This window comes from Vulpes vulpes, chromosome 10 (genome assembly GCF_048418805.1).
Source record: "Vulpes vulpes isolate BD-2025 chromosome 10, VulVul3, whole genome shotgun sequence".
Taxonomy (NCBI): domain Eukaryota; kingdom Metazoa; phylum Chordata; class Mammalia; order Carnivora; family Canidae; genus Vulpes; species Vulpes vulpes.
In genome coordinates, this window is record NC_132789.1 from 101,886,095 (window position 1) to 101,912,792 (window position 26,698).

Genomic DNA, 26,698 nt, shown 5'->3' on the forward strand with positions numbered 1-26,698 from the left:
GAGTGGGAGGGTGGGGGTACTGGGGAGAGTGGGAGTAGCGGGGTACTGGGGAGAGTGGGAGTAGCGGGGTACTGGGGAGAGTGGGAGGGTGGGGGTACTGAGGAGAGACGAGTCCTGGGCTACTGGGGAGAGCAGGAGAGTCGGGTCGCTGCGAGCCAGATCCGGAGCACCGGTGCCTCCGAAGGTCTGCGGACGCAGAGTGGGCACCAGGCAGCGGTGGAACCCGGGGGCACCACAGTTCCGCCCAGAGCGGGGTCCCGCATCATCACTGTGGGCAGGCGGGGTCCAATCAGCACTCAGCCCTCACCCTGGTGGCCGAGGGTCCCGGGGGAGGGTCCTGTCCCCACGCCGGGCGGGAAGGCGATGCAGGCAGCCTCCCGCATCCTCAGTTCCCATCCTCGGGCCCTGCAGGCCTCCCGCCCTTCAAGGCAGACTGGGGGTCACAGATGCCCCCCTCCGCCCCCCAGGGTTCACAGCGTGGGGTTGCAGTTAGGAGCATTTGAGGGGCTCCTGGGTGGTTCCGTCCGTCGGTTCCACGTCGACTCTTGAGTTTGGCTCAAGCCAGGATCTCCAGGTTGTGGCGTGGAGCCTCGGGTGGGGCTCGGTCTCCGGTGGGTGAGGAGTCCGCTCCAGGTTCCCCCTGTCCCTCCGCCCCTGCCCCCCGCACCGTCTCCCAAGTACATCTTCTAAACATTAACATGAAGACACGTGAGCATCTGGATCCCCTCTGCAGAGGCGCCTTCGTGTGCGTCACGACCGTGTAAATGCCTTTCACGGACCCACCGGGATTCCCACCGGAAACCCCTTTTCCTTGGTATCTATTGAAGTGCCGTCGACACCCAAGGGGACAGTAGTTTCAGGGCTACAGCTGGCGACTTGACAATTCTGTGCCTCGCTCAGCTCTCCCCGCGAGAAGCGGCGTCACCGTCTGTCCCCGTACCGAGTTGTCCCCACGGTCCTGACTCTATTGCCAGGCCGTACTTTCTAAATTTCCGGGATTCCTTTATTTAGAACCACACGCTTGTAGCTTTCCCTATTTGTTCATCCACGTTGCCCACCTGCCCCCCGCGGCCCCTCTGATCACTCAGCACGATCCATCCCGTTAACCAGAGAAAGGACATGGGGCGGCCCGGGGCGGAGGGGGGCGGCGGGGCTCAGCGCTTCAGCGCCTGCCTTCCCTTCGGCCCAGGGCGTGATCCTGGAGTCCCGGGATCGAGTCCCACATCGGGCTCCCTGCACGGAGCCTTCTTCTCCCTCTGCCCGTGTCTCTGCCTCTCTCTCTCTCTCTCTCTCTCTCTCTCTCTCTCTCTCTCTCTCGTCTCTCGGTGTCTCTCAAGGATATATAAATAAAATCTTTAAAAAAACAACAAAAACAAAGAGAAAGGAGACGATCCCCTCAAGAGTCGCAGAAAACGCATTTGACAGAACAAAGCATGAAAAGCACAGGGGGTTTTAGGAAAGGTCTGTCAACAGAGGAGAGGCCGCGTAGGAAGGCCCGCAGCTGACGTCATCCCCGAGGGTGACGACCTGAAATCGTCTCCCCCGAGAGCAGGAACAAGCCACGGAGGTGCCCTCTCAGCGCTGGGAGTCCCACGTAGTCAACAGACGGGAAACAGCCGTGTGGGGGTCGCGTCCACGCCCACAGGGGCCCGGCCTCCTCAGGACCCGCGGGGAGGCTTCCGGGTCAGGGTTAGGGTCAGGGTCAGGGTCAGGGTTAGGGTTAGGGTTAGGGTTAGGGTTGGCATATTGTGCTTAGCATAATACTCTTTCTAGGCTTTAATACTTCTTTAAATGTTTCATAGAATTCACTCATGAAGCCATCTGGTCGTGGACTTCTGCGTTTTGGGAATTTTTTTTCTATTACTCAACAGCTTCGCTGAGAATTGGTCTATTCAAATTTTCTATTTCTCTATGTGTCAGTTTTGGTAGGTTATATATTTTCTAGGAATTTAGCCACACACAAAAGTAAAATCAAAAACTAGAAATTTCATTCTTTGGCTTGTGTCTATCCAGTTTTTCCAACACCATTTGTAGATTTTTTTCCCCACTGGATATTCTTTCCAGCTTTATCAAGGATTTAACGACGACATAGTTGTGGGTTCATTTCTGGGAGGTCTGCTCTGTGCTCTCGGTCTGTGTGTCCGTTGTCGTGCCAGGACCGTACTGTCTTCATCACAACAGTTTTGTGACATAACTGGAAATCTAGCGATGTGAAGCTTCCTACTTTGCTTTTCTTTTGCAAGGCTGCTTCGCCTGTCTGGGGTCTTTTGAGGTTCCATGCAAAGTTGAAGATCATTTATCTTAGCTCTGTGAGAAATGCTGGGGGCATTTTGATAGGGTTTATAGGAATGTCTGGGCTGCTCTCGGTTGTGAAGACACTTCGTACCCTTTCAGTCCACGAGTGTGGAGTGTCTCTTCCCGTTTCTTTGTGTCATCGATTTCTTTCCATCATCGTCTTCAGAGTAAGTTTTTATAGCTGTTTCCTTAGGTTTTTTCTTAAGTATAATATTATTTTTTGTTTCATTTTAAGTTTATTTTTATTAATGTCTTAGTTTCTCTTTTTCTTACCTTCTTACTGAGGTATAGGAATGCAACAGAATTCTGTGCATTAATTATGTATCCTGTGACTTTACTGAATTCATTTACCGGTTCTAACATTTTTTTTGTTTGTTCATTTTTGTAGTTTTCTATATATAGTGTCACGGTGTCCATTTCTTGTAGGTTGTCCTATTGGCATATAGTTTCTGATGTGCCATCAAGCCCTCTTGTCTCCACCGTTTCTGTCAGAACCCTGCGTTCACCCTGCCTGTGTCCGAGTTTTGTTTTGTTTTGTTTTTTTTCTTTTTATCTCGGACAAGTGACTGAGTTTCAAACCTCCAAGTTTTAGGGGCTGCCCTGGGGGAGACCCGTGCTCCTCCCGCCCGGGAGGGTCTCCTCCCACTTCTGGCCTTTGCTGGCCCGGCCCAGGGGCGCGGCCCCGTGACCGCACAGGGGTTTGCAGTTTGTGGCCACACAGGGCAGACAGCTGGCCCTAGTCCCGCGGCCCTCGGCCGGGGTCCCCGCTCCTGGGCCTGGGAACCGTTGGCGCCACCGTCCTTGGGACCCCGGGGACCCTGAGCCCACCCTGTCGCTCCAGGGGCCGCCCCCCACTTCGCCTCCCGAGCACCGTCGAGGCCGGCGTGTCCCCCCCTCTAGCAGACTTCTGGAAGTTCTGACTTTGTGCTCTGCTGCTTCTAATAGTGTGCGTAGACCCGTCAGCTGGCTCCCTGCCCCTGTGGGATCCGGGGCTGTGTCTCCCCCAGACCGACTGACTGATTTTCTTTTTAAGATTTTATTTTTCTGTCATCTCTACACCCACATGGGGCTTGAACTCTCCGCCCCAAGAACAAGAGTCGCGTGTTCTTACCAACCACCCCAACCACCCCGAGAGCGGCCAGGCTCCCTTTGATTGATTGACAGGGAGTAACTGAAGCCGACGTGCTGCCTGTGTCGTGTCAGGGCAGAAACTGAGCCCCGGCGTCGAGGTGCGGTGGAGTCATTGGGACCTTGGTCGATGTTAAAGAAAGCGGAGCCTCCCCGGGAGCCCCGGGAGCCCAGGGAGCGGGGCCCACACACGTGACAAGTTGGCCGTGTCCTTGACCAGGAGTCATTGGGCTGGCTGCCGATTTATTTGAGTTGCTGTTCGACGGCGAAGGTCGTTCTAGGATGGGGACACAGCGAGAACGTTCCGGGTTCTTGCGGGTTCGGAGGTAGCTAAAGCTCCCCCGTCGTGGACTCGATGTCCCAGTTGGGTGCAGAGATAGGCGAGCCAGCAAAGAGATGAGAAACATGGCCCTGGGGTGCCTGGCCGGCCTGGTCGGGGGACCTTGATGTCAGGACTGTGAGCTGGAACTCCGTGTTGGGTGTAGAGAGGACATAAACGTAAAACCTTTAACAAATAATAAATGGATGAACTAAGACAGCGTGACGTGGAAGGGGAGTCCTCGCTTCAGGACAAACCTCAGAGCGGACCACGTCTAGCCTGCGACCTGTTCTTGATGGCCCCGCTCGCTCTCCCGGGCCCAGATGACGGGGTCCCCCACGAGGGACGGTCCCGCCCGAGTGGGAGTGGGCCTCCTTCCCCGTAAGGCCCGTGCCTCCCCTCGTTCTGCAGGACAGAAGAGCCGGGAAGGCACGAGCTCGGGGGGATCAGCATAAACCTCGGCGATGGTCCTTCCCGATCCCGGGAGCCAGAGCTCGGCCTCCTTTTGGGACCCGACGTCCTAAAGAAGCCCGTGTGGTCAGTGGCTCGGATGCAGGGCGGAGGCCGACGGAGAATCAGGAAGAGCAAAATGGGGCGGGGGGGGAACCAGAAGCTGAAGGAGAGGGGGACAGCTGTCAGCATCGGGAGCCTTCGCGGGGACCCGGCGTCCTTTCCCAGGAGGGGCCCCCCTCTGTAGGGTGCTTCCCGCCGCCCCGCGCTCCCCGTGGGCACCCGCAGGCGCATCCCCGGGCCTCCAGCGCCTCTGCAGCCGTGGTCTGGAGCGTCCTCCGTGTGTCCTACCGGGGACCCCAGCGTCCCGTCTGTAACCGTCCGGCTGCTGTCTGACAACAGTCGGGGGATTCCGACGTTTGTTGGGTTTGGGGTGTGTGCCTGTCTGTCGCCGTGCCGCGATCTGATCCTCGGGCCGCGTCGTCCTGACGCCGAAACGGTTGAAGAAGCACCATCATTTCCGGTGCTGGCGCTGGGCGGCTAGCTGGGTTCTCCCGGCCGACCCGGGCCCCCTCGTGCCGTCCCGTGCCGTCCCGTGCCGTCCCGTCCCGCCGGGGGGTCAGCTGAGCTGGAAGGTCCGGCTCGGCCACATTCCCGTGGGTGGCAGCGGGTCCCCGCCGAGCGCCGGCCGCTTCTCTTCTCCCCGATGCCTCTCCAGCTCCAGCGGGGAGCCAGACCTCGGGGCCGCCCTGGGGGGAGCTCCTGAGGGGCCGGCTGCCCGTGGGGGGAGCCCTGGGGCTGCCTGTGTGTGTGTGTGTGTGTGGGAGTCGGGGTGGGGACGGGGCCGGGGTCCCTCGGTCCCCTGCGCTGCCTGCCCCCAGGCCGAGCCCCGCGCTCACCCAGCCCCTACTCTCCAGGGCGTGCAGGGTGCCCTCCACACTCTGGTGCGAGGGATCCAGCAGCACCGGGTGTGCACGCTGAGCCCGCCCGGTGAGGGTGGCCCAGGTGTGAGAGCTGCAAGGGCCTGCTGTCCTGACGTCCGCTCCGGGGCCACGCTGACCGCCCCGCGGGCCCTCTGTGCCCCAGGCGCACAGGCCCGGGGCCGGGAGGGGAGGAAGCGCCCCGGAGCCCGGGCAGCCCAGGCCCCCTGGACAGAGGGGGCACAGACCTCCCAGGGCGCTTAGCACAGACCCTGGTGACCTGAGGCTCCCCGGCTGTCACTCTGTCCCAGGCCCGTCCTGGCCGCGGGCGCAGGCTGAGTCGCAGTAGAGTCTGCGGGGTCCTGACCCTGGCGTCTGGCCGCCCCGGGAAGGCACGTGGGGACGTCAGCCGTGTGTGCCTGGCGGCGCCCCCGCAGGGGCTGGTCGGGGCCTGGGCGGCGCCCCCTCCTCCTCTCTGGGGGTGTCTCCGCACCCCGTGCACAGAGCTCCGGGAGACGCAGAAACGAGCCGGCCGTGCCCTCTCACACAACAACACTTTATTGAACTTGCAACAGCAAACAGGGGCTCAGAGCCGAGGGTGCGCGCCTTCCCCTGGGAGACCTTCCTGTCCTTAGAGGAAAGCGGGAATCCCACAGGGGTGCGGGTGCTGGAGTCCCCCGCCTGGGAGCCTGTGCGGACTCGACTCCGGGTGGGGGCGCGTGTCCTGAGGTCGGGGCGGTGAGAGGCGGTTCTGGGGGCGGCAGGGCTGACGTGAACCTGCGGCCCATGGGCTCCTGCGCTGGGTCCCCGCAGGGCAGCTGGACCCCGGCCTCGGGCCCCCCGGGGCCGGGTGACTGACTGCTGGAGCCCCAGCGCGTGGAGGAGCCTGCCTCCTGGTGTGGGTGTGGGTGGGGGTGGGGGTGGGGGTGGGGGTGGGGGTGGGGCCCACGGGCCTGCCCCCGCTGCCCTGCCCTGGGGTGTCCCGGGATCCCCAGGGCTGCCCTAGGTCAGCGACCTGGGTCTGTGGGGCACGCCCAGGGCCCAGGAGGCCACATCCTGCTGTGAGAGGGCTCGTTCGGCCCGGGGCCAGAACGCAGGCCTGGCCAGGGCCCCGGGGCGCTGGATCCCATTAGCGCTGGGCCTGGGGCAGGCGCTCGAGTCGCCCCTGCCCCCACAGAGCCCGGGGCCAGGCCAGCCCAGGTCCCTCTGGGTCAGGGGCTGGTGTCCCGTGCGGGCGGTGCCGCCCTCCGGGAGGCACAGCGAGACGAGGCAGGGCACGGTGACGGCGGGCCGGAGCCTCCGGGCCCCCGCCCTCACCGCCACGCTCTGCCCCCGAGGCCCGCGAGCATCGAGCTGCCCCGTGGACGCGGGGGGCAGAGGGTCCCGGGCCTGTGCGGGGCCTCGGGGCAGCGGGCTCAGCGCCGCCCTGGCTCTGCCCTGGCTGTGCCCGTCACTGCCCAGCGAGGGGCACGAGCTGCAGTGGCCGCGGGGCAGGAAGGGTGTCCTGGGCCCGACAGCGTCATCCCTAGGGGGCTGGGGGGACCGCGTGATGGGAGTCCCGGGGGTGCTCCAGGGCCCGGTCCGTCGCGGGGCCTCTGGGGTGGCCCAGGCAGGTGCCAAATGGAAGGAGACCCCGTTTTCGGTCTCGAAGCCCGCCGTGTCCCGGGGCCGCCTGCCTGCACCGCCTTGTTGCCCCGGGAGGGTGGGGAGGGAGTTCCACCGCCGGGGCTGGGGGGCAAGTTGGACGATGGCCTGGCCGGGAGGGGGTCCGGGCGGCTCAGGCCGGGCGGCTGGGCCCGGGGAGGCCGGCTCCTCCAGCCTGGGCGGTGGCTCAGAGGCCGGAGAAGGGAGGAGAGGCCCGGGCGCCGGGGACACTGGCTCCAGGCCCAGGGGCCTCGTGGGGAACTCCTCAGGTCCCGCTGGAAAGAGGCCGACGGGGTCAGCGTCTCCAGCAGGCTGTGTGTCCCCCGCTGGGGGCCCCGGGGGTCCTCACGGCTCCCGCGTGACCCCCCCGGCCTGACCCTGTGCTCAGCCCCCCACACTGCTGCCCGGGCCCTGCAGTGGGTACCCGCCCGCCCAGCCCTGGCCTGGGGTCCCCGAGGCTGGAGCAGAAGAGGAGAGCCCCAGAGATGAGGACGGGGGCCCCGGGGGCTCTGTCCCCTGTGGGCGGCCCCAGCAGGCCGAGTCGGGAGGGGCCGGGGCCCTGAGCCCACCTGGCGGGGGCAGGTCGCACCGCATCCTGCGGAGCTGGGTCATGGAGGCCCGAAGGTGTCTCAGCACGGCCTCGTCCTCCAGGGCCCAGGGCTGGGCCAGAGAGTCCTGGAGGAACTCCCGGAGCCCTTCCAGGGGCAGCTTCAGGAGGCGCTCTGGGCGGTGGGCGAGAGTCAGACCCAGAGGGCCCCGCCCTGGGGCCCCCGGGGCCCCCAGGCCAGCGGCTGGGGTCCCGCTGTGCCCAGGAGCGCCGCGGGCAGTGCGCTGGCCGGGGTGGCCCCTGCCCGCTGCTCCACTCGGGGAGCCCCGCTGCACCCGCCTGCCCCGCCGTCCCCCCGCCCCAGGTCTGGGTGCTGCTCAGAGCCCAGGGTCACCGCCCCTGCCCCCCGCCCCCGGCACACCTGGGCTCCCGGGGGCTCACTTACTCCTGTGCACCTTGAGGATGGTATAGGCCATGGCCGTGAGCACCCTCTCCCCATCCAACACGTAGGCATCCCACAGCTTCAGGGTGAGCGAGAAGGGGGTCTAGGGGGACGGCGGGGTGGGAGGAGCGGCCTGAGCAGGGCCCCTGGGGGGCTCGGCTGGGGCTAGGCTAGGCCTGCCATCTGGCCCCCGGCTGCCTGCGACGAGGCCCCGCAGCGCCCCCCCCCCCGCCCCCCGCCCCCCGCCCCCCGCCTCCCCGTGCGTGCCCTCCTCCCAGGGAGATCAGGGACTCCCGGCCGCTCCGGGTTCCGACCCCGGCCAGCACCTCCCGCACCCCTGGGGGCACAGACTCTGCCCGCACTTGACGACACCACGCCTCGAGAGGACCCCAGGCTGGCCGCCCGATGGGCCGAGGGCCCGTCCACACCCCGGGCTGACCCGGCCTCCCCCGGGGGAGCTGAGGCAGAGACGGGCCGCCCCCCGGGACCTCGTCCAGGGACCCTCTGGGCTTCTCCAGGACGGGCTGGGCTGCGAGCCTCAGCCTCAGCCTCAGGACCCCGGGGTCGGGCCTGGCTCGTCTGGAGGGTGGGGCTGAGCTGGGCCCTCCCCGGGGGCAGGGGGCAGGTCCGGGAGCGGGGGTCCCGGGGGGGGGGGCCTCACCCGGCCGAGGAAGCACTGGAGAAACCATTTGGGGCTGTAGATGCCGGTGGACATCTGCTCCTCGTCCTGGCGGGAGGGCAGGGGGTGCTCAGGCCCCACGCCGCGGCCCCTGGAGCCGGGTGGACGCGCTCCCCCCCACGGCCCAGCCCAGCCCCGAGGGCGCCCCCGGGCCCCAGGGGGAGGAACGTGACCCCAACTCTGGGCAGCTCGGAGGGAGGGCCATGCCCCCCACCCCCTGCCCCGGGCTCCGGGGACGGAGCCTCAGGAGCTCCCACTCGCCCCCACTCGCCATGTGCTTCCTCAGGTCCGGGAGAGCTCTTTGGAGGACCCGCTCGTGATGTCTCTGGAACCTGAGGAGCTTCGGGAAGCCCGGGACGAAGAAGCCTGAGAAGGCCCCAGGCCCCCACGGTCAGGGCCTCCTCCTGCACCAGGCGGGGTGGGGGGTGTCGGGGCAGGGGCCTCCCCGCCACGCCCTGACCCCCGTGTGCCCACCGCCCTCGGAGCCCTGGCTGGATCCGCTCTTCCCAGAGGGCAGGGCCTGCCTCCCAGGCCGGGGGCGCGGGGCCCGGGGACCCTCGTCCTCACAGAGACCCCGCGGGGCGTGGGCTGGGGGCTGAGGACCGGGCCCGGCTGACCCAGCACCCTCTCTCCTGCGGGGGCCGCCGCGGGGACAGGCGGGTCCCCAGCCCCGAGGGGCAGCGGGTGCAGGCCACGGGGAGGGTGATGGGCGTGCACGGCCCTCTGCTGTGGGGCTTGGGAGTGAGGCTGGGGGCCCCCGGGAGGGGGAGACGCTGCCCCCTGGGCCCCGTGTGGCCGTGGGCTGGCAGGGGGGCCTGGGGGACAAGCCGGCAGCCCGGCGGGAGGCTGGGGGAGCAACGGGAGTGCGTGCCTGGCCTGCAGACGGTGGGGCGGGTGGCCGTGGCTCCGGGACCCCGAGGCCACCGGGGAGGCGGGGCCCTTGCCCGTGGGGGGGCGAGCTGGGGGGTCCCCGCCTGCCCCCCGGTGCAGCAGCCTGCAGGGAGGCCCTCCTGAGCTCCCCGGCGGGCCCCTACCGTGCATGGAGTGCCGGTCGCCCACCATCAGCTGGGCCAGCGCCCAGAAGGCGTCCTCCTCGGGCAGGAACATGAGGAGGACGGCCGCGATCTCGCTCATGCCCTGGCAGTAGCCCACCTCCTGCAAGAGCCAGAGCCCCACGGAGGGCGTGCGCCCCGAGGCCCCCTCTGAGCCCTCCCCGCGGGCGTCAGGCTCCCCCGGCTCCCTCCCAGCCCGGGCTCCCGGAGGGGGCTCCCAGAGGGCGGGGGAGCAGGTGAGGGCCACCCGGACCAGCTGGGGCGCGAGCACCCCGGGCCCCGCTACCGAGCCCTGCGGCCGCCGTGCCAGGACCCCCGTCCTCAGGCCAGCAGGAGGGGCCTCCGTGAGCTGTGCCAGGCTGTAGGGGACCCGCCAGGTCTGGAGACCCCCCCGAGGGCAGGTCGGCGGGGGGGTAGGGGGGCCTGACTGTGGCCCCTGGCAGGTCCCACGAGGGGAGCTGGGCCAGGACACCCCGCGGGGCCGGGGAGCGTGTGAGCTGGGGTCCTCGGGGACCCTTCTGGAATGCGCCGTGGAAGGGGGCGGCCTCCTGGGCGCCTCGGCCTCGTTCCCTTCGGGGGAGTGGGAGCCTTCCCCGCCCGGGCTCTCGTCGGTAGTGCCGTCTGTCAGGGTCCAGACCCGAGCTCTAGGACGGCCGCGGTGCACGCGGGGGCCCCGGGCAGCCCCGGCCCTCGGGCACGCAGGCCCTGCCTCCCCTGGGAGGTCTGCACCCCGCCCCCTGCCCGTCCCGGAGGAGAGAGACCCTCCCCGGCATCTCGGGGGCCGTGGAGCCGGGGCCATCACTGTGAGTCCCGCTGGTCACCACCACTCAGGACAAGGCCGCCCGCGGGGCAGGAGGCGGGGGCAGGGACACTCACCGTGTCGTACAGCGAGTAGGCTGCCAGTACGCAGAACAGGGCTCGCTGCCTAGGAGGGGGGACAGCGGGGGGCTCTGCTCAGTCAGCCCCCGCCCAGCGAGGCCGCCGAGGTGCCGACACCCGCCCCGCAGGCCCCGCGGCCCGCAGGGCCCCTCCGCGGGGGCCGATCTCCGGGGTCAGGTCTGCGCACGGGGACAGGCGGCGACCTCACACGTGCAGCGTGCCGGGGGTTCAGTGCACCCTGGGGTGTCCGACGCCTCCGAGCGGCTCCCGCCGTGGGGTGTGCAGCTCCGGGCTCCCCCAGCGCCGCCAGCGCCCCGGGCCTCCAGCCCTGGAGCGGCCCCCCCCCCCCCCCCGCACGCCCCCATGGGAGCCAGCGCTCCCCCTGCCCCGGTCCCCGCAGCCCCTGACGCCTCTCCTCCGCTGCCCTGGCCTGGCCCGGCCCCGTGTCCCGGGAACACCACCAGCCCCACGTGACCCCTGCCCCGAGCCCACGCAGCCGGGGCATCCGTGGCCCTGAGCGCACCCCCAGGTCTTCCCAGGTGTCCCTGGGCTGGACTCTGTGGGGGGCACCCCGGGCCCGCCCATCCCAGAGCACCTCGGGGCTCCAGGTCTGAGCCGCCGTGAGGAGAGCAGGGAACGTCGTGCAGGTGTGACCCCGATACAGGCTGCGAACCCCTGGGGTCACTATCTGAGCACGGGGGGGGTACGGGGTGCGGCCCCCTCAGCGCTGCCAGGAGCCGCCCGATGCCCCCCCGCACGGCGGCCTGAGTCTGCACCCCGGCTCCGCGGCCCCCGGGCCCGGGCTGCTGGAGGCCGGCTCCCCCCGGGCCGGGGGTCACAGGTCAGCCTGACCCGGCCGCGCTCTGAGGGCCGCGGGGGCCCCGGGGGGCAGCAGGTTCCCTGCAGGGAGGAGCACCGAGTTCTCGTGGGGAGACGGTCCGAGCGGCCCGCCCGGGAAGCCCAGCCACCCATGCCTGGCGTCTCCCCAGCCCCGCCCCTGGCGCCCCTGCAGGTCACCCCTGGGGTCCCGGGCTCCCACACACCCCGCCCGCTGCACACACAGGTAGCTGCACCCTATGCTCCACCCACCTGCAAGCCCCTGTCGGGGGGCTCCCTGCCTTCCCCACCTCCCCGCGGCCCCTGGGGACTCTGCGGGACACCCGGGCTTCTGACGGGAGCAGGCCGTCCAGAGAACCCCAAGGTGGCCGGGGAGGCTGAGCATGTCCCACAGGGGGCAGCTGCACCGCGTCCTCGTGGGGGTGGGGTGGGGGTGGGGGCGGGACCGATAGTGTAGGGGTGGGGGTCTGGGGTTGTGGGGGATGGTGTGGGGGGTGATGCAGGGGGATGGCGTGGGGGCGGTGGGTGAGGGGATGGGGTGGGGGGCTGCGGACACAGGGCACCCCCTTCTCTAAGGTGCACACGGAGACGTCTACAGATAAAGGCGACCCCAGTCTGGGGTTTGCTGTGACCCCTGCCCCTGCCCCTGGGGCCCCGTGTGCTCCGCGGAGGGCCTGCCTGGACCGGGGCGGCGTCTGAGGGGGGGGGGGGGGGGGCGTCATGCCGTGTGTGCTCACCAAGTGCAAATTGTCTAAAACAAAATGCCCAGAATTCAGAAGTACATAAAGCACCGGAGGGTGGGTGTCACCCTGACCTGTCCGACCCTCGTCGGGTCCACGTGTCCCGGTCCAGCCGCGGCCATGCACCCTGGCCCCAGGTCCCCTTCGTGCCCCCCACGCCCCCACCCCGGCCCCCTGCTCTTCACGGGGCCGCCCCTCACCCCCTTGGGGTTCAGCTCAGACGGTGACCCCTGGAGGCCCCGTCCTGCGGCCTCCCCATCCCCGAGACCCTGGGGTTGGGGGCACGGGGGTCATCCCCAGCACCCTACCACGTGGCAGTGTGTTGTTTGCTGCCGTCGCTCCCCCCGGCCTCGGAGACCCCGTGTCCCCAGCACAGAAGCCCCCGGGCCTCTCCCAGGCCGGGCCCCCGACCCCCGAACCCCGCTGGCCCAGCAGCCTCACCCGACCCCGTAGCGGTCCCAGAACATGGTGTGACTGCGGAACGTGCGGTTGACGTCCAGGTCGATCTGCACGATGTCCCGGGAGGAGACCAGGGCCGCCTCCTTCATTGCCTGCGGGGAGACCCCGGGAGGAGGAGCCGGCGTCAGGGACACAGACCCCGACCTGTCAGCAGCTGCCGTCCTGGGCAGGGAGCCCCGGGGCCACCACGGGAGTGTGTCCTGCAGGAACCTCCACCCTTCCCCTGGGAGGCCGGGGACGGCGGTAGTGCCCACCGTGCCCGCGGGGCCTGCGTGAGGGCCTGTGCCCAGCTGTCGTGGGCGGGGAGGGGACTGAGGGTCAGCCCTGGACAGGGAGGGGACGTGGAGGATCAGCCCGGGTGGGGAGGGGTCACGGAGGGTCAGCCCTGGGCAGGGAGGGGACCGAGGGTCCCCGGGGAGTAGACGGGTCGGGTCCCACCTGGTATTTCCCGGCATTGCTGGCCTTAACCTGGTCGACGTTCAGCAATCGCAGCCACACCTGTCCCCGCACCTGGGGCGGGACCCCCTTGTAGACCCTGCGTCGCAGCTGCGGGGAGGAAGGCAGTGCTGGTGAGAGGGGCCCAGGGCGGCCCCTTGGAGCCCAGGGAACACGAGGCATCTAGAAGGTTCCGGCGTCGGCTCCAGGGTGTCTGCAGAGAGGCTGGGTCTCCCTGGATCTGGGCCCCCCCACCCGTCCCCCGCGAGGAGCAGGGACCCTGGCCCCGACCTGACGCTCCCCCACCGCCGTCCCGGGGCCTGGGGAGGGAGGCCCGGGCTCCCAGCAGACTCTCCCCAGGCAGGGGGCTCCCCCGAGGACGGGGCAGGAGGACACTGAGGGCGGCCCCCCAGCCCCGTCAGGACGGAGAGCCCTCGGGGGCACCCAGCGCCCCACCTTCTCGCTGGGGAGGTAGTGGTCCCATCGCTTGAGCATTTTTATCCATTTGTCCGCGCGCCGGGTCTCCTGGCGGAGTTTCTGGGAGAGGACAGGCGGGGGCCGCAGGTGAGGCTCCCGCCGCGGGAGGTGGGCGCTCGGGCCGCGTCCAGTGCCCCGCGGGACCCGGAGGAGCCAGGAAGGCACAGGGCCCCCCGCGGACCGCGGCTCCGGGTCTCGGGTGTGTTCCCGGCGGCCCGTGCAGCGCTGGGACGGGGGACTGGGGAGACGCCCGGGGATGTCCTGGGGGACGCGGTGCAGACAGCTGGCCCCAGCTCCCCCCCACGTCCTGCCCGGGGCCCAGGACGGGCTCTCACCTTGGCCTCGCGGGGGCTGGGGTCGGGCAGCTCCCTGTCCCTGGAAGGCAGGAGACGCAGAGCCCTGAGGCCCCGGCCCCACAGCCACACACACACCCCCACACACACACACACACACACACACACACACACACACACACACCCCGTCTGCACCCAGCGTCCTGGGGAGGGCAGGGCTCCCCCGGGGAGGGCAGGGGCTGCCAGCGGCCTGAGGGCGGGCGGGGGCGGCGTCTGGGGGGTCTGAGGAGGGTGTTTGCCGGTGGTGGGCTGGGCGGGGACCCCTCGGCGCCCCCAGGGGGTGACCTGCCCCCCTCCTCGATGGACCAGCCCTAGAGCTGTCAGCGTGGCCCGGGTGCCCCGTGACCGTCCCGCTGAGGTCCCCCCGCCTCCCCAGGGCCTGACTGCCCAGCGTCCAGCCGGCCTCCCCCTGCCCCCTGGCCGTCCCCCTGCTGTCCCCGGGCTCCCCTCTCTGCTGTCCCCTCTGCCACCCTGGCCCATTTCACCTCCCGTCCTGTCGGAGCCCCTGAGCACGACCACCCCTGAGCCATCCCAGCAGACACTGGGCCGTGAGCAGGGCCGAGGGGGCCCCACCTGGGGTCTCCAGCGTCCGTCAGGTTCTCGTGGGGCTGTTGACCCATCAGCCTCGTCCCCTGCGACCTAGGCCACTGGGCTGTCCCCTCCCTCCTTCCCGCCCAGGGCAGCCCCCTCCTCCTCTTACCTCCTCCTGCCTGGTCGGGGCCTCCCTCTGCGGCCCCCCCCCCTCCCTGCGCTGGCCTGGTCCCCGGCATCCACCTGCAGCCCCGCAAAAGCCTTCGGGTGTGGGCGAGAGCACCCCTGCGGACTCGGCCCAGACCAGGCCGTCCCCCTACGGAGAGCACGCCCCGGCCCCAGAGCCCCTCACGGGCGGGATCCCCTGCTGAAGGGACTGGACACCCCACCCCACCACCACCCCCGGATGCAGCAGGCTGACACCTGGGCCTGCCCAAAGCAGGCGTGGGGGCCCCTCCTCTGAGTGTCCAGGGGCCTCCCCCGGGCCCAGCTCCCTTCCTGCCCACGTCCCGGGTCGGCCTCCGGGGTGTCTCAGCTGCAACCCAGCGCAGACATGGCCCTCAGAGGGCTCCAGGGGACCAGGTCCCGACCTGGGGGCGGGGGGGTCAGCCTCCAGAGAGGTGTTCCTGCAAAGGCCACCCGCCCTGGGATGGATGAGGGGTGTCCAGGGGACTCACTGCAGAAAGCCCTGGTGGTCGGCGACCTTGCACAGTGACAGGTCCTGCGGAGACCCTGCTTGGGGCGCCTGCAACAGAGGGGGCTCCGTGGTGGGGACCGATCAGAGCAGGGGAGTGGGGACAGAGACAGGAGGGAGCAGAAGGGCTCCTCCCTCCCCTGGATCCTGAGGGAGCGCCGACCCTCTGAGATTGGCCGGGCGCCAGAGTGGGCGCAGCCTGGCAGCCTCACCTGCTTCTGTCTATCAGTGACGATCCCCCCCTGGGCCTCACCCGGACCCGGCGACTGTGGTCCCCACCTGGGCCTCACTTGACCTGGTGACTCTGATCCCTACCTGGCCCTCACCCAGGCCTGGTGACTCTAGTCCCCAACTGGGCTTCACCCAGGTGACTCTGGTCTCCACCTGAGCCTCATGTGGATCTGCGACTGTGGTCCCCACCTTGGCCTCACCTGAACCTGGTGACTCTGGTCCCCACCTGGGCTCACCTGGACCTGGTAGCTGTGGTCTTCATCTGGACCTGGTGACTCTGGTCCCCACCCGGGCCTCACCTGTACCTGGTGCCTGGGCTCCTCCGCTACCAATGACGAGGATCCAGGATGGACCCTTAGTTGCTACTACACCGGGACCATCCCCAGGGTCTCACTTGTTCCTGGTGACTGTGGTCCTTGCCTGGGCTGACCTGGCTCATCCTTGGCTCTGATCCCCTCTTGAGCCTCACCTGCTCTTGCAGGTACGGTCCCCCCTGTCGTGGGTGTGTAGTGTCTATGGTCCCTTCTGGTGGGCCTCACCTGATGGTACTGGGCCACGATATTGGCCCTTTGCAAGGCCAGCAGGGTCTCCGGGTCCTCCTGCATCGTGCTGCAATCCAAACACATCCAAGGATGACGGCGCGTGAGAACCTTCCGAGGACACGTGCGTCCGGGTGCTCCCCGTGGGCGGGCGCCCCTCTGTCTGACCGGAGCCGGAGACAACCCCGTAGCCCCGAGGGGCACAGGCATCACACACGGGCCCTCGCTGCCTGTCTGTCTGTCCGTCGCCCACCGACAGTCCACCTTCCCAGCCACTGTCCCAGGGCACGCCGTCACGCTGGGGTCACAGAGCGCTCCCACCCCGGTATCAGGAGCACACGGGCGGGGGACCCAGGGGCTCCGGGGAACTGCCCACCTGATGCTCGGGGGTGACGTCTCCCAGCCCGGGGCCGGTGCAGAGATGGTGGTGGGTGGGCCGGCCAGCGAGTGTCCCTGCGGGCTTGGGGGGGGGGGGGGGGGCGGGAATCGAAGGTTTCTCCGAGATTCCACAAGCACACGACCAAGGGGAGAAAGCGACGGACTGGACTTCATCAAAATTAAAACCTGATGCCAGCAAGAGTGCGACCGAACTCCCCACCCTGAGGGCAGCGATGTGTGAATAGCCTGAGGGGGGCCCTGGGGGAGCACGAGGGACTCCACGTTCTTTGGAGCCTGAAGAGCAAGCCTGCTCACGGGCCAGGGGGACCCAGCGGGCGCAGGGCGGGATGGGGGGGTGACAGTCACCCCTGTCGGGGTCCATGCGTCTAGGACAGGCTGGAAAGGTCATGGCTTGGGTGCCTGCACAGCAGAGGGCTTACAGGGGAGCGGGGGTCCCGGGGGAGCTGCCTGAGTTCCGACTGCAGCCTCCTTCCCTGGACGGGGGGCAGCAGGGTGGCCGCTCTCACCCCGTGGGGCTGTGGAAGGGCTGTGGGAGCTGCTCACGGTCATCGCATGGGGGTCGGGGTGTTGTGGACCCCAGCGCGGGAGGCCTGTGCCCCCACGCGGATCCACAGGCCCCACTGTGGCCCGCGGGGATCAGGGATCAGCTGCCACTCACCTGTGACCTGTCGCTGTGTGGGCGCCTCCTCTTTATGCACTGGGGTACTGGGGAGTGTGGGAGGGTGGGGGTACTGGGGAGAGTGGGAGGGTGGGGGTACTGGGGAGAGTGGGAGTAGCGGGGTACTGGGGAGAGTGGGAGGGTGGGGGTACTGGGGAGAGTGGGAGTAGCGGGGTACTGGGGAGAGTGGGAGTAGCGGGGTACTGGGGAGAGTGGGAGGGTGGGGGTACTGAGGAGAGACGAGTCCTGGGCTACTGGGGAGAGCAGGAGAGTCGGGTCGCTGCGAGCCAGATCCGGAGCACCGGTGCCTCCGAAGGTCTGCGGACGCAGAGTGGGCACCAGGCAGCGGTGGAACCCGGGGGCACCACAGTTCCGCCCAGAGCGGGGTCCCGCATCATCACTGTGGGCAGGCGGGGTCCAATCAGCACTCAGCCCTCACCCTGGTGGCCGAGGGTCCCGGGGGAGGGTCCTGTCCCCACGCCGGGCGGGAAGGCGATGCAGGCAGCCTCCCGCATCCTCAGTTCCCATCCTCGGGCCCTGCAGGCCTCCCGCCCTTCAAGGCAGACTGGGGGTCACAGATGCCCCCCTCCGCCCCCCAGGGTTCACAGCGTGGGGTTGCAGTTAGGAGCATTTGAGGGGCTCCTGGGTGGTTCCGTCCGTCGGTTCCACGTCGACTCTTGAGTTTGGCTCAAGCCAGGATCTCCAGGTTGTGGCGTGGAGCCTCGGGTGGGGCTCGGTCTCCGGTGGGTGAGGAGTCCGCTCCAGGTTCCCCCTGTCCCTCCGCCCCTGCCCCCCGCACCGTCTCCCAAGTACATCTTCTAAACATTAACATGAAGACACGTGAGCATCTGGATCCCCTCTGCAGAGGCGCCTTCGTGTGCGTCACGACCGTGTAAATGCCTTTCACGGACCCACCGGGATTCCCACCGGAAACCCCTTTTCCTTGGTATCTATTGAAGTGCCGTCGACACCCAAGGGGACAGTAGTTTCAGGGCTACAGCTGGCGACTTGACAATTCTGTGCCTCGCTCAGCTCTCCCCGCGAGAAGCGGCGTCACCGTCTGTCCCCGTACCGAGTTGTCCCCACGGTCCTGACTCTATTGCCAGGCCGTACTTTCTAAATTTCCGGGATTCCTTTATTTAGAACCACACGCTTGTAGCTTTCCCTATTTGTTCATCCACGTTGCCCACCTGCCCCCCGCGGCCCCTCTGATCACTCAGCACGATCCATCCCGTTAACCAGAGAAAGGACATGGGGCGGCCCGGGGCGGAGGGGGGCGGCGGGGCTCAGCGCTTCAGCGCCTGCCTTCCCTTCGGCCCAGGGCGTGATCCTGGAGTCCCGGGATCGAGTCCCACATCGGGCTCCCTGCACGGAGCCTTCTTCTCCCTCTGCCCGTGTCTCTGCCTCTCTCTCTCTCTCTCTCTCTCTCTCTCTCTCTCTCTCTCTCTCGTCTCTCGGTGTCTCTCAAGGATATATAAATAAAATCTTTAAAAAAACAACAAAAACAAAGAGAAAGGAGACGATCCCCTCAAGAGTCGCAGAAAACGCATTTGACAGAACAAAGCATGAAAAGCACAGGGGGTTTTAGGAAAGGTCTGTCAACAGAGGAGAGGCCGCGTAGGAAGGCCCGCAGCTGACGTCATCCCCGAGGGTGACGACCTGAAATCGTCTCCCCCGAGAGCAGGAACAAGCCACGGAGGTGCCCTCTCAGCGCTGGGAGTCCCACGTAGTCAACAGACGGGAAACAGCCGTGTGGGGGTCGCGTCCACGCCCACAGGGGCCCGGCCTCCTCAGGACCCGCGGGGAGGCTTCCGGGTCAGGGTTAGGGTCAGGGTCAGGGTCAGGGTTAGGGTTAGGGTTAGGGTTAGGGTTGGCATATTGTGCTTAGCATAATACTCTTTCTAGGCTTTAATACTTCTTTAAATGTTTCATAGAATTCACTCATGAAGCCATCTGGTCGTGGACTTCTGCGTTTTGGGAATTTTTTTTCTATTACTCAACAGCTTCGCTGAGAATTGGTCTATTCAAATTTTCTATTTCTCTATGTGTCAGTTTTGGTAGGTTATATATTTTCTAGGAATTTAGCCACACACAAAAGTAAAATCAAAAACTAGAAATTTCATTCTTTGGCTTGTGTCTATCCAGTTTTTCCAACACCATTTGTAGATTTTTTTCCCCACTGGATATTCTTTCCAGCTTTATCAAGGATTTAACGACGACATAGTTGTGGGTTCATTTCTGGGAGGTCTGCTCTGTGCTCTCGGTCTGTGTGTCCGTTGTCGTGCCAGGACCGTACTGTCTTCATCACAACAGTTTTGTGACATAACTGGAAATCTAGCGATGTGAAGCTTCCTACTTTGCTTTTCTTTTGCAAGGCTGCTTCGCCTGTCTGGGGTCTTTTGAGGTTCCATGCAAAGTTGAAGATCATTTATCTTAGCTCTGTGAGAAATGCTGGGGGCATTTTGATAGGGTTTATAGGAATGTCTGGGCTGCTCTCGGTTGTGAAGACACTTCGTACCCTTTCAGTCCACGAGTGTGGAGTGTCTCTTCCCGTTTCTTTGTGTCATCGATTTCTTTCCATCATCGTCTTCAGAGTAAGTTTTTATAGCTGTTTCCTTAGGTTTTTTCTTAAGTATAATATTATTTTTTGTTTCATTTTAAGTTTATTTTTATTAATGTCTTAGTTTCTCTTTTTCTTACCTTCTTACTGAGGTATAGGAATGCAACAGAATTCTGTGCATTAATTATGTATCCTGTGACTTTACTGAATTCATTTACCGGTTCTAACATTTTTTTGTTTGTTCATTTTTGTAGTTTTCTATATATAGTGTCACGGTGTCCATTTCTTGTAGGTTGTCCTATTGGCATATAGTTTCTGATGTGCCATCAAGCCCTCTTGTCTCCACCGTTTCTGTCAGAACCCTGCGTTCACCCTGCCTGTGTCCGAGTTTTGTTTTGTTTTGTTTTTTTTTCTTTTTATCTCGGACAAGTGACTGAGTTTCAAACCTCCAAGTTTTAGGGGCTGCCCTGGGGGAGACCCGTGCTCCTCCCGCCCGGGAGGGTCTCCTCCCACTTCTGGCCTTTGCTGGCCCGGCCCAGGGACGCGGCCCCGTGACCGCACAGGGGTTTGCAGTTTGTGGCCACACAGGGCAGACAGCTGGCCCTAGTCCCGCGGCCCTCGGCCGGGGTCCCCGCTCCTGGGCCTGGGAACCGTTGGCGCCACCGTCCTTGGGACCCCGGGGACCCTGAGCCCACCCTGTCGCTCCAGGGGCCGCCCCCCACTTCGCCTCCCGAGCACCGTCGAGGCCGGCGTGTCCCCCCCTCTAGCAGACTTCTGGAAGTTCTGACTTTGTGCTCTGCTGCTTCTAATAGTGTGCGTAGACCCGTCAGCTGGCTCCCTGCCCCTGTGGGATCCGGGGCTGTGTCTCCCCCAGACCGACTGACTGATTTTCTTTTTAAGATTTTATTTTTCTGTCATCTCTACACCCACATGGGGCTTGAACTCTCCGCCCCAAGAACAAGAGTCGCGTGTTCTTACCAACCACCCCAACCACCCCGAGAGCGGCCAGGCTCCCTTTGATTGATTGACAGGGAGTAACTGAAGCCGACGTGCTGCCTGTGTCGTGTCAGGGCAGAAACTGAGCCCCGGCGTCGAGGTGCGGTGGAGTCATTGGGACCTTGGTCGATGTTAAAGAAAGCGGAGCCTCCCCGGGAGCCCCGGGAGCCCAGGGAGCGGGGCCCACACACGTGACAAGTTGGCCGTGTCCTTGACCAGGAGTCATTGGGCTGGCTGCCGATTTATTTGAGTTGCTGTTCGACGGCGAAGGTCGTTCTAGGATGGGGACACAGCGAGAACGTTCCGGGTTCTTGCGGGTTCGGAGGTAGCTAAAGCTCCCCCGTCGTGGACTCGATGTCCCAGTTGGGTGCAGAGATAGGCGAGCCAGCAAAGAGATGAGAAACATGGCCCTGGGGTGCCTGGCCGGCCTGGTCGGGGGACCTTGATGTCAGGACTGTGAGCTGGAACTCCGTGTTGGGTGTAGAGAGGACATAAACGTAAAACCTTTAACAAATAATAAATGGATGAACTAAGACAGCGTGACGTGGAAGGGGAGTCCTCGCTTCAGGACAAACCTCAGAGCGGACCACGTCTAGCCTGCGACCTGTTCTTGATGGCCCCGCTCGCTCTCCCGGGCCCAGATGACGGGGTCCCCCACGAGGGACGGTCCCGCCCGAGTGGGAGTGGGCCTCCTTCCCCGTAAGGCCCGTGCCTCCCCTCGTTCTGCAGGACAGAAGAGCCGGGAAGGCACGAGCTCGGGGGGATCAGCATAAACCTCGGCGATGGTCCTTCCCGATCCCGGGAGCCAGAGCTCGGCCTCCTTTTGGGACCCGACGTCCTAAAGAAGCCCGTGTGGTCAGTGGCTCGGATGCAGGGCGGAGGCCGACGGAGAATCAGGAAGAGCAAAATGGGGCGGGGGGGGAACCAGAAGCTGAAGGAGAGGGGGACAGCTGTCAGCATCGGGAGCCTTCGCGGGGACCCGGCGTCCTTTCCCAGGAGGGGCCCCCCTCTGTAGGGTGCTTCCCGCCGCCCCGCGCTCCCCGTGGGCACCCGCAGGCGCATCCCCGGGCCTCCAGCGCCTCTGCAGCCGTGGTCTGGAGCGTCCTCCGTGTGTCCTACCGGGGACCCCAGCGTCCCGTCTGTAACCGTCCGGCTGCTGTCTGACAACAGTCGGGGGATTCCGACGTTTGTTGGGTTTGGGGTGTGTGCCTGTCTGTCGCCGTGCCGCGATCTGATCCTCGGGCCGCGTCGTCCTGACGCCGAAACGGTTGAAGAAGCACCATCATTTCCGGTGCTGGCGCTGGGCGGCTAGCTGGGTTCTCCCGGCCGACCCGGGCCCCCTCGTGCCGTCCCGTGCCGTCCCGTGCCGTCCCGTCCCGCCGGGGGGTCAGCTGAGCTGGAAGGTCCGGCTCGGCCACATTCCCGTGGGTGGCAGCGGGTCCCCGCCGAGCGCCGGCCGCTTCTCTTCTCCCCGATGCCTCTCCAGCTCCAGCGGGGAGCCAGACCTCGGGGCCGCCCTGGGGGGAGCTCCTGAGGGGCCGGCTGCCCGTGGGGGGAGCCCTGGGGCTGCCTGTGTGTGTGTGTGTGTGGGAGTCGGGGTGGGGACGGGGCCGGGGTCCCTCGGTCCCCTGCGCTGCCTGCCCCCAGGCCGAGCCCCGCGCTCACCCAGCCCCTACTCTCCAGGGCGTGCAGGGTGCCCTCCACACTCTGGTGCGAGGGATCCAGCAGCACCGGGTGTGCACGCTGAGCCCGCCCGGTGAGGGTGGCCCAGGTGTGAGAGCTGCAAGGGCCTGCTGTCCTGACGTCCGCTCCGGGGCCACGCTGACCGCCCCGCGGGCCCTCTGTGCCCCAGGCGCACAGGCCCGGGGCCGGGAGGGGAGGAAGCGCCCCGGAGCCCGGGCAGCCCAGGCCCCCTGGACAGAGGGGGCACAGACCTCCCAGGGCGCTTAGCACAGACCCTGGTGACCTGAGGCTCCCCGGCTGTCACTCTGTCCCAGGCCCGTCCTGGCCGCGGGCGCAGGCTGAGTCGCAGTAGAGTCTGCGGGGTCCTGACCCTGGCGTCTGGCCGCCCCGGGAAGGCACGTGGGGACGTCAGCCGTGTGTGCCTGGCGGCGCCCCCGCAGGGGCTGGTCGGGGCCTGGGCGGCGCCCCCTCCTCCTCTCTGGGGGTGTCTCCGCACCCCGTGCACAGAGCTCCGGGAGACGCAGAAACGAGCCGGCCGTGCCCTCTCACACAACAACACTTTATTGAACTTGCAACAGCAAACAGGGGCTCAGAGCCGAGGGTGCGCGCCTTCCCCTGGGAGACCTTCCTGTCCTTAGAGGAAAGCGGGAATCCCACAGGGGTGCGGGTGCTGGAGTCCCCCGCCTGGGAGCCTGTGCGGACTCGACTCCGGGTGGGGGCGCGTGTCCTGAGGTCGGGGCGGTGAGAGGCGGTTCTGGGGGCGGCAGGGCTGACGTGAACCTGCGGCCCATGGGCTCCTGCGCTGGGTCCCCGCAGGGCAGCTGGACCCCGGCCTCGGGCCCCCCGGGGCCGGGTGACTGACTGCTGGAGCCCCAGCGCGTGGAGGAGCCTGCCTCCTGGTGTGGGTGTGGGTGGGGGTGGGGGTGGGGGTGGGGGTGGGGGTGGGGCCCACGGGCCTGCCCCCGCTGCCCTGCCCTGGGGTGTCCCGGGATCCCCAGGGCTGCCCTAGGTCAGCGACCTGGGTCTGTGGGGCACGCCCAGGGCCCAGGAGGCCACATCCTGCTGTGAGAGGGCTCGTTCGGCCCGGGGCCAGAACGCAGGCCTGGCCAGGGCCCCGGGGCGCTGGATCCCATTAGCGCTGGGCCTGGGGCAGGCGCTCGAGTCGCCCCTGCCCCCACAGAGCCCGGGGCCAGGCCAGCCCAGGTCCCTCTGGGTCAGGGGCTGGTGTCCCGTGCGGGCGGTGCCGCCCTCCGGGAGGCACAGCGAGACGAGGCAGGGCACGGTGACGGCGGGCCGGAGCCTCCGGGCCCCCGCCCTCACCGCCACGCTCTGCCCCCGAGGCCCGCGAGCATCGAGCTGCCCCGTGGACGCGGGGGGCAGAGGGTCCCGGGCCTGTGCGGGGCCTCGGGGCAGCGGGCTCAGCGCCGCCCTGGCTCTGCCCTGGCTGTGCCCGTCACTGCCCAGCGAGGGGCACGAGCTGCAGTGGCCGCGGGGCAGGAAGGGTGTCCTGGGCCCGACAGCGTCATCCCTAGGGGGCTGGGGGGACCGCGTGATGGGAGTCCCGGGGGTGCTCCAGGGCCCGGTCCGTCGCGGGGCCTCTGGGGTGGCCCAGGCAGGTGCCAAATGGAAGGAGACCCCGTTTTCGGTCTCGAAGCCCGCCGTGTCCCGGGGCCGCCTGCCTGCACCGCCTTGTTGCCCCGGGAGGGTGGGGAGGGAGTTCCACCGCCGGGGCTGGGGGGCAAGTTGGACGATGGCCTGGCCGGGAGGGGGTCCGGGCGGCTCAGGCCGGGCGGCTGGGCCCGGGGAGGCCGGCTCCTCCAGCCTGGGCGGTGGCTCAGAGGCCGGAGAAGGGAGGAGAGGCCCGGGCGCCGGGGACACTGGCTCCAGGCCCAGGGGCCTCGTGGGGAACTCCTCAGGTCCCGCTGGAAAGAGGCCGACGGGGTCAGCGTCTCCAGCAGGCTGTGTGTCCCCCGCTGGGGGCCCCGGGGGTCCTCACGGCTCCCGCGTGACCCCCCCGGCCTGACCCTGTGCTCAGCCCCCCACACTGCTGCCCGGGCCCTGCAGTGGGTACCCGCCCGCCCAGCCCTGGCCTGGGGTCCCCGAGGCTGGAGCAGAAGAGGAGAGCCCCAGAGATGAGGACGGGGGCCCCGGGGGCTCTGTCCCCTGTGGGCGGCCCCAGCAGGCCGAGTCGGGAGGGGCCGGGGCCCTGAGCCCACCTGGCGGGGGCAGGTCGCACCGCATCCTGCGGAGCTGGGTCATGGAGGCCCGAAGGTGTCTCAGCACGGCCTCGTCCTCCAGGGCCCAGGGCTGGGCCAGAGAGTCCTGGAGGAACTCCCGGAGCCCTTCCAGGGGCAGCTTCAGGAGGCGCTCTGGGCGGTGGGCGAGAGTCAGACCCAGAGGGCCCCGCCCTGGGGCCCCCGGGGCCCCCAGGCCAGCGGCTGGGGTCCCGCTGTGCCCAGGAGCGCCGCGGGCAGTGCGCTGGCCGGGGTGGCCCCTGCCCGCTGCTCCACTCGGGGAGCCCCGCTGCACCCGCCTGCCCCGCCGTCCCCCCGCCCCAGGTCTGGGTGCTGCTCAGAGCCCAGGGTCACCGCCCCTGCCCCCCGCCCCCGGCACACCTGGGCTCCCGGGGGCTCACTTACTCCTGTGCACCTTGAGGATGGTATAGGCCATGGCCGTGAGCACCCTCTCCCCATCCAACACGTAGGCATCCCACAGCTTCAGGGTGAGCGAGAAGGGGGTCTAGGGGGACGGCGGGGTGGGAGGAGCGGCCTGAGCAGGGCCCCTGGGGGGCTCGGCTGGGGCTAGGCTAGGCCTGCCATCTGGCCCCCGGCTGCCTGCGACGAGGCCCCGCAGCGCCCCCCCCCCCCGCCCCCCGCCCCCCGCCCCCCGCCTCCCCGTGCGTGCCCTCCTCCCAGGGAGATCAGGGACTCCCGGCCGCTCCGGGTTCCGACCCCGGCCAGCACCTCCCGCACCCCTGGGGGCACAGACTCTGCCCGCACTTGACGACACCACGCCTCGAGAGGACCCCAGGCTGGCCGCCCGATGGGCCGAGGGCCCGTCCACACCCCGGGCTGACCCGGCCTCCCCCGGGGGAGCTGAGGCAGAGACGGGCCGCCCCCCGGGACCTCGTCCAGGGACCCTCTGGGCTTCTCCAGGACGGGCTGGGCTGCGAGCCTCAGCCTCAGCCTCAGGACCCCGGGGTCGGGCCTGGCTCGTCTGGAGGGTGGGGCTGAGCTGGGCCCTCCCCGGGGGCAGGGGGCAGGTCCGGGAGCGGGGGTCCCGGGGGGGGGGGCCTCACCCGGCCGAGGAAGCACTGGAGAAACCATTTGGGGCTGTAGATGCCGGTGGACATCTGCTCCTCGTCCTGGCGGGAGGGCAGGGGGTGCTCAGGCCCCACGCCGCGGCCCCTGGAGCCGGGTGGACGCGCTCCCCCCCACGGCCCAGCCCAGCCCCGAGGGCGCCCCCGGGCCCCAGGGGGAGGAACGTGACCCCAACTCTGGGCAGCTCGGAGGGAGGGCCATGCCCCCCACCCCCTGCCCCGGGCTCCGGGGACGGAGCCTCAGGAGCTCCCACTCGCCCCCACTCGCCATGTGCTTCCTCAGGTCCGGGAGAGCTCTTTGGAGGACCCGCTCGTGATGTCTCTGGAACCTGAGGAGCTTCGGGAAGCCCGGGACGAAGAAGCCTGAGAAGGCCCCAGGCCCCCACGGTCAGGGCCTCCTCCTGCACCAGGCGGGGTGGGGGGTGTCGGGGCAGGGGCCTCCCCGCCACGCCCTGACCCCCGTGTGCCCACCGCCCTCGGAGCCCTGGCTGGATCCGCTCTTCCCAGAGGGCAGGGCCTGCCTCCCAGGCCGGGGGCGCGGGGCCCGGGGACCCTCGTCCTCACAGAGACCCCGCGGGGCGTGGGCTGGGGGCTGAGGACCGGGCCCGGCTGACCCAGCACCCTCTCTCCTGCGGGGGCCGCCGCGGGGACAGGCGGGTCCCCAGCCCCGAGGGGCAGCGGGTGCAGGCCACGGGGAGGGTGATGGGCGTGCACGGCCCTCTGCTGTGGGGCTTGGGAGTGAGGCTGGGGGCCCCCGGGAGGGGGAGACGCTGCCCCCTGGGCCCCGTGTGGCCGTGGGCTGGCAGGGGGGCCTGGGGGACAAGCCGGCAGCCCGGCGGGAGGCTGGGGGAGCAACGGGAGTGCGTGCCTGGCCTGCAGACGGTGGGGCGGGTGGCCGTGGCTCCGGGACCCCGAGGCCACCGGGGAGGCGGGGCCCTTGCCCGTGGGGGGGCGAGCTGGGGGGTCCCCGCCTGCCCCCCGGTGCAGCAGCCTGCAGGGAGGCCCTCCTGAGCTCCCCGGCGGGCCCCTACCGTGCATGGAGTGCCGGTCGCCCACCATCAGCTGGGCCAGCGCCCAGAAGGCGTCCTCCTCGGGCAGGAACATGAGGAGGACGGCCGCGATCTCGCTCATGCCCTGGCAGTAGCCCACCTCCTGCAAGAGCCAGAGCCCCACGGAGGGCGTGCGCCCCGAGGCCCCCTCTGAGCCCTCCCCGCGGGCGTCAGGCTCCCCCGGCTCCCTCCCAGCCCGGGCTCCCGGAGGGGGCTCCCAGAGGGCGGGGGAGCAGGTGAGGGCCACCCGGACCAGCTGGGGCGCGAGCACCCCGGGCCCCGCTACCAAGCCCTGCGGCCGCCGTGCCAGGACCCCCGTCCTCAGGCCAGCAGGAGGGGCCTCCGTGAGCTGTGCCAGGCTGTAGGGGACCCGCCAGGTCTGG

The 26,698-nt window shown here is 67.9% G+C and overlaps 1 protein-coding gene across 1 annotated transcript in view; it reads right to left on the reverse strand.

The window, feature by feature from the left end:
- LOC140594115 (uncharacterized) overlaps positions 1-26,490 on the reverse strand; it is a 93,952-nt gene extending 67,462 nt beyond the window's left edge. The window contains exons 1-11 of the mRNA XM_072722496.1: positions 26,298-26,490; positions 25,535-25,629; positions 25,246-25,311; positions 24,583-24,686; positions 10,353-10,401; positions 9,459-9,579; positions 8,696-8,790; positions 8,407-8,472; positions 7,749-7,848; positions 7,326-7,478; positions 6,887-7,031 (exon numbers count right to left, since the gene is read on the reverse strand). Of these exons, the coding sequence (XP_072578597.1) occupies positions 6,887-7,031; positions 7,326-7,478; positions 7,749-7,848; positions 8,407-8,472; positions 8,696-8,790; positions 9,459-9,579; positions 10,353-10,401; positions 24,583-24,686; positions 25,246-25,311; positions 25,535-25,629; positions 26,298-26,397 (1,094 nt within the window). The 5' untranslated portion in view covers positions 26,398-26,490. The remainder of the gene's footprint in view (positions 1-6,886; positions 7,032-7,325; positions 7,479-7,748; positions 7,849-8,406; positions 8,473-8,695; positions 8,791-9,458; positions 9,580-10,352; positions 10,402-24,582; positions 24,687-25,245; positions 25,312-25,534; positions 25,630-26,297) is intronic.
- Between the last annotated feature and the right edge of the window lie 208 nt (positions 26,491-26,698).